We start from the raw sequence: 6,650 nt of genomic DNA, 5'->3' as shown, positions 1-6,650 counted from the left end.
CTTCTGTCGCTTCGCTTCGGTGGGAATCTGTGATTCTGGGGCGGAGTCAGTGAATTAACTCTTTCAGTGTTCGAGCTGCTGGTGGAGTTCAGAGTTAAGAAGTAAAGAGTTATTGATTCCATTTTAACACCTCTAGATTTGATATGTAAACACTTTGTTTTAACACTGGATTTTAACTACTAATAATATACATCCCAGAGTTACATGAACAGAATGTGACTCTATAAGTGTAAAATTAACTCTGCTTTTGCACAAAGTCTGCTAACACCAAAACATTTAACACTTTTGAATTTGCTGTGTAGCTTATTTGATTGTGCATTTTTAACTTTGTTACTTACCCTGATCACCTCTGGAGTCTGCTGGATGAGAAGGGTTGCACCACCATCTCCCATAGCAGCAGGTTCACCAACAGTAATGGCAGCATCTCTTATGGCTTCTGCAGCTGGGATGGCAACAGGAACTGGAGCTTCCGGTGAGACCACAGATGTAGGTCCATCTACATGTGTGGATGTATGGAAGCTTGTAGGTACAGATGCTTCAGGTGCAGATTCACCTGCAGAAGCTTCTGTAACTTTATCTAGCACTGGTGTAGGCATAGACAGAAGATCAGGAGAGGCATCTAGTGTAGGTCTAAGTGCAGACTCTACTGTAATATTACACTCAAGTTCAGGTACTGCAGGTATGGGTGTCGGTGTAAGTGAAATCACAGGTGTAATTTCCTGTGTGTGTTTTGTCTGCATAGCTGGGACTACAACTGTATGCATAGAGGGAGTGGTTGAAACAGCTGGTGGGTTTGTGCTTTCAGGTGTATCAGCCCTACCAGCAATGGTCAGTGTATCTTGCAATAGTCTCATCACTTCCTGCTCCTTTCCACATTTCCTCTCCAGACTTCCGGTACCTTCTGACCCAGAATCCACCAACTCTTGGGCAAAACTCTCAATACTTTCAAGAATTCTTAACAAAAGTGCCCCATCCTCTTCATCTCCAGCCCCTCCAGCTTCATTGTTCTCTCCCTGTGGAGGAGTGATACTCTGGGGCATGCTGGAGCTAAGACCATTTACACTTTGGTTGATGGCTGGTTTTTTAACCTGAAACTGGGTCATTTTGGGCTGATTTAAAGACTCATTAGAGATAATCCCATGGCCTCCCATTCGCTTCCTGGTTTTAGCTGGAAGAGGAGGTTCTGTTATTCTGGGGTGGCTCATGCTCTGAGAAAGATTCTCCAAGTCCATTAGCAGCTTGTCAATGTCATCATTCTTGTGTGACGTAGCTGTAGGTGTTGAGCCTATTAGTAAGGCAGTTTTAGGCCAAGAGGGAATGTAACCAGAGCTGGCTGGAAAATTATTTAAAGAATTATGAAGTGTGTTAGATTGAGACACGTAAAGGTGTTGCCCCAACATAGTCCCATTTTTGTTCTGGGTAGTGCTCACCCCTTTAGTTGGAGTGTGTGTTTGCAGTGAGATGTGATCTGTAGTCTTTTCCATATCTGCCTCCTCTTCCTCAATATAAAGATCCTCCATTGGAGATGCTGGGGGAGTGTGTATATAAGGTGAGGTTGGTGAGTTGCGAAAAGAGGATGGGGAGTGTGTTGGAGAAGAACTACAAGAAGAGCATGTGACTGATGATAGAGAAAGAGTGTGCTGGGTGACAGAAGAAGTATGTGGATGCTGTAGTCCATTGGTGAGTGGAGGTCCTTTAGACTGAGCTGAACTCTGGACTGGTTTGGTGTAGATGGAATCTGATTTTGAACACATAGACAAAGATAAAGATGAGGAAGGAGTAGAAGAGTGTGAAACAATCTTTGGGATTGGGGGTGACTGCACCACATCTTCATAGCGGGGAGGTTGCTCATTGCCAAATATTGGAGAGAAAGGTCCTTGCTGGATGGAGTGAAGAGTGTTTACCAGTTCAGCCAGATCACTCTGTCCGCTTCCAGGTGCACCCTGACCTCCTGGTCCACTGCTTCCCAAACTTCCAATCCCTTCGAGCTCCAAAGGCAGTCTCTTCAGATAGGAGCTAAGTCGTGTCATCACAGCCCGATAAACACTGTCAGGACTTGCTCCTCCATCCTCTGGCCCTCCACCGGCTTTGCGTTTGATGCACTGCTTGATGATGTCAGTGCATTTCTTTAGGTCTTCAGAACATTTAAGCAGGATGTCAAGGCATGCACGAATGTCCTCCCCTCCTGCTCCTCCAGTAGCTGCTTCTGCTCGTGTTTTCTCAAGCAATCGGGCAATTAAGTTTTCCTCCCCCAGGGTGCTGCGGTACAAGGAGGCCACTGTGTTCAGACTCTGGTTCATTGACCCCATACTCGAAAGGCTGCTTGTTGAGCCACTACCTACTTTGGTGTTGGCTGACAGTGTACCTGAGCTCCCCTTTAGCTTTGCTTCTTCTATTCCTGTTCCTTTCCCAAATACAACTGGCGGAAGGTTCTCATCATTAGAAGTAGCCAAGCCATTTGTCATGCTGTTTGCTATTGTGTTTGTTGTGAAACTGGAGCTGAAGTGGCCATAGATGATGTCCAGGTCAGTGGACCGACGGCTAAAAGATTCAGGGCGGACCTTACGGCCTTTGCGTAGGGTGACATGACTAGAGGAGGTCAAGCGTAGCTTGTCAAAAGAAAACTCTTTGAGCTTGCCACTGGCCAGGTTAATGGCTTCTTCAGTAATGTCTTTTAGGCTCCCAGAAGTGTTTAAGTTCCCAGTAAATCCTGCAGCACTGGGAATTTTTTTACCACGCCATGTGGGGCTGTCCTCCCATGCAGACAAATTGCCACTGCTGCCTGCCCTCTCTAGAGTACCATTATGAATGGTATCCATGGTAACACAAAGTTTACTATGGTTAGGAAGTTGCTGAGTCATCATATTACGGGAGTGTGTGGGTGAGCTGTTGAAGTCATTGTACACAGAATCAGGGGCAACAAGAAGCTCAGAGCAAGTTCCACGATGTGCAACAGTGCAGTCTAAGCCTTGGGACAGCGCCTCACATGGCCCACAGCAGTAGTGTACAGCTTGGGAGTGGCTGCGTCGGTCAACCACAACACTATTGTAGCAGCTAACACTGCTCACAACTACACGATAGGCTGCTGCCATGGTGATCAGTTTTTTTCAGGGCATAAGAAGGATGACATTTTTAACAGACATTGCTGACACAAAAACAATATATTCATAATTAAAAATGAAAAAAAAAAAACTTTCAAAGTTGAATTCTTTTCAAATGTTCAAAGCTCATGGTTTCAAAGGTTTAGAGTCTTTTGAAAAGGCGAATAATTTCTTGTTAGAAATTGCTGGGCCTCTTAATAAGAGCTGTACAGTTCTGCTTCTCTGCACAGGCACATTCTCTCTTTCCTCTCAGGCAGCAGCTCATTAGCCACTAATGACAACCATGGAGGATGGTGACAGCAGAAGATCCAGCAGGGTTATCACAAATACCTCCATAGACCAGCCCCAGAGGCCCAATCTGAGGCTAGTGAAAGCTTTACATTGCTCTGGCCTGGATTCATCCAATGGGTCACGAGATGTAGAAAGAACAACCTTTCTCCTTGCAAAGCTGAAGAACAATTGCTGACTCCAACACAGCTGCAGAATAGCAAGGGACTGACCCTAGACCGCCTCTTTCTCTGTACAAATATGCGATGAGGTTCCTTGCCGTTGTTCTCTTTTTTACCCCTTCGGTCTTGGGCTGTCAGCCATGTGTAAGAGGGAGGGTGCGCATGTGACTGAAGGACGCCACCTGCGAGCCAGAAAAGAGAGGAAGGAGGAAGAAAGGGTGAGAAAGTGGAGAAGAGAAAACAGAAGAAGAGACAATAAATCATTAGGACAGATGTTAAAGATTAATAATAACTGTATTTTTCTTTATGTTTGCGCTTTCAGCATCTTATTATAGTATGGACTAGAGGCACTAAGGGAGCGCAAACATCCACCCAAGCCATTACAAGCAAGCCAGATTCAGTTGAAGCCTGTTACATAACAAATGTTTTTTGATTAGAGTCTGCAACCTTTATGTTTAAAAGAACACTTTTACTATCTTTGCAATGAAATAAAGTCTGAAAAGAGCCAATAACTATTGATAACTATTTGACAGAACAACACCTTTAAAATGACTGTCCTGTTAATGTAAAATGTGATGAGTGTGGACCAATGTATGACATGCAAAAGTGTAAAGTAGAAATGGTAGCATGAAATGCGAAGCCAGCAGACTGACATGAGTGCATAAAGATATGAAACCTTTGTCTGTCAAAATTTAGTGGAAACCTTTCCTAAAAATGTTTAAAACAACATAATAGGCAGGGTTTCCCCCAGAAAAGAGGTTAAGCCCAGTGGTAGCTGGCTAAGTACTAAGTCATACTTGTCTTCTAAATTAATAATTCCTAATTAGGGTTCAGTAAGCATACTAACCTTTTGATAGCAGGCTTATAATTTTAATTCAAGTGAAACAAAACCATCCCTTTGTTTTGCAACTACTGAAACTACCACATTGCTTAAGAGGCCGGCAGCTGTGAGACCTCCCATAATTCCCTGAGAACCTTCTCTATCTTGACACTGTTCTTCTCTTCTCTCATTCTTTCACCTTAGAGCTGTACATTTTCAGGTTGATGGTCTCGCCATCTTATCTGATGTTTTTTTGCTTTCTGTGGGAGTTTCTCGTGTCTCAGTTTCTTTTCCTGCTTATTTTGCAACATTAACAGTAACAGCGTCATAATGTAGCACTACTACCAACACACATATAAATGCTAACCTAAGTTCAAATCCATTTGATGAAAACAAACTATTGTATAAATTTGTTGAATCATTACATATGAATGAGACACCTCTGCAAATTTTATTCTACAAAACCTCTAAACAATATGTAACAATGTATAAAGACCTAACTCAATTATTAGCATTCATAGATGCTTGCTAACACAGACACGTTGGCAAGCAGTTATGGCCTAACATTCCTTAAAGCAATGCATGTCGTCTGCTGCCTTTCGTGCCAGAGTTTTAGACTAAGATTAACCCTAAACAGAGAAAAGGCAAAGTTACAGCTGTTTTGGTCAAACCTTGAAAATAATGCGCAATCTCATGCAGTATTGTGAGAGCTGATCGTGCTTGGAGTATGTGTCGAGGATGACTCTCAGCTACTACCACACCTCAGTACCTGTAAATTCAACGGGGTTTATGTGTATGCTCAGGGTTATTATGTGTGGCACCCATCTTGAATAAGGCTGACTTAAAAAAGTAATCAGTTGGACACGTACATTCAATAGTAACTTTTTAAAGAGTTTCATTAAAATTCATGCATTAGTTTGAAATTTTTTGACAGACAAACACACACACACACACACACACACCATCTCTACTCCATCTTCCTACACAAACATATGTGTAACAGCTGGATGCTGCTGAATCAGTATCTTGAACAGGAAATTGCACTTTCTGACAAGCTGCACTTATAAATGTGAACAGTTAGAATTAGGACTCTCGTAGCATAGTAATCACACGGTCAAAATCATGCAAACAGGTCTATTCAGAGACCTTCAGCCTTGCTGCGTATACTCTAAATATCTGTGTGTGTATATCTTGCGAAATGACAGCTTCCCAGACTGAGACTGAGCATGTAAACAAACTCTACTGATGTTTATAACACCAAACAACCAACACACACACGTAAGTTCACACACCCTCTGATGGATGTGTACACATGCCTCACTGACACAGAAAAAAAGATGATTCACAAGTGAGCACACATTCTGCAGTGTGATTTAGTAGAAGTGATGCAGTTTTTTACTCCTCCTGGGCATGTGTTAATGGCACGTAAAGTGACAATATGTGGTAGTATCAGCTTTCACTTTAATGTCTACTAGATAGAGACTAAAGCACAAATCTGGCCAAAAAAAATCTGGATTTATATCTAAATCCTTAACAAATATTTTAGAAAAAAAAACTCCTGGTAACTATAGCAACTTACTGAGTCCAACTAGAGGTAATGTGAGGGACAAATTTTAGTGTTAAATTTAAGAACTGTGTGAAACTTCAATAGTTCCCAGTTTTTTGTGCAAAATTATCACAATATGGCACTTCATCCTTTAGCTTTTCTTTTCCTTTTCCATTTAAGAGTTTTTCAGCTATTAATTGCTGTGTCTGTGTGTATGTGTATACATATGTGTTAGCTAGTACCATTAGCAAAATATCTCATTAACCACTAAACAGATTTGAATGAAACTTTGGATGATCTATAAATTATAAACATTTGGAAGCAACTCAAATTAAGATGGCTGCCACAGGCAACTGTCCTTAGAAACCCCCAAAATGGCTATAATTCAGTACATTTTAAAGATATTGTCCTAACATTTGGTGTAATTGTAACTGAGAGTCACTGACTGAACATACTCCGAGTGCTTTTCATTTTGCAAGATCTTCACTTAAAACTTTTGTGTAAAACTTTGGAGTCAGCCCTGTTTGTTTGTTAACAAAATATCTCTAACTACTGGATGGATTTTAATGAAACTCTATGCATTCCCCTGGACGCCTCCCTGGTGAGGTGTTCTGGGCACGTCCCTCCGGGAAGAGGCCCAGAGGAAGACCCAGGACACGCTGGAGGGACTATGTTTCTCGGCTAGCCTGGGAACGCCTTGGGATTCCCCCGGAGGAGCTGGCCCAAGTGGCTGG

At 42.3% G+C, this 6,650-nt stretch overlaps 1 protein-coding gene across 2 annotated transcripts in view; it reads right to left on the bottom strand.

Annotated features, from left to right (window-relative positions):
- Positions 1–6,650, bottom strand: part of ppp2r3a (protein phosphatase 2, regulatory subunit B'', alpha) — a 131,889-nt gene that overhangs the window by 50,564 nt on the left and 74,675 nt on the right. For both annotated transcript variants that reach the window (XM_017436422.3, XM_017436423.3), the window contains exon 2: positions 339–3,732. In XM_017436422.3, coding sequence (XP_017291911.1) covers positions 339–3,092 — 2,754 coding nt within the window. In that variant the 5' untranslated portion in view covers positions 3,093–3,732. The remainder of the gene's footprint in view (positions 1–338; positions 3,733–6,650) is intronic.

Source organism: Kryptolebias marmoratus, linkage group LG10, assembly GCF_001649575.2.
Source record: "Kryptolebias marmoratus isolate JLee-2015 linkage group LG10, ASM164957v2, whole genome shotgun sequence".
Lineage (NCBI taxonomy): Eukaryota > Metazoa > Chordata > Actinopteri > Cyprinodontiformes > Rivulidae > Kryptolebias > Kryptolebias marmoratus.
Note: the sequence above shows the minus strand (reverse complement) of the source record. Positions and strands in the feature narration are given on the sequence as shown.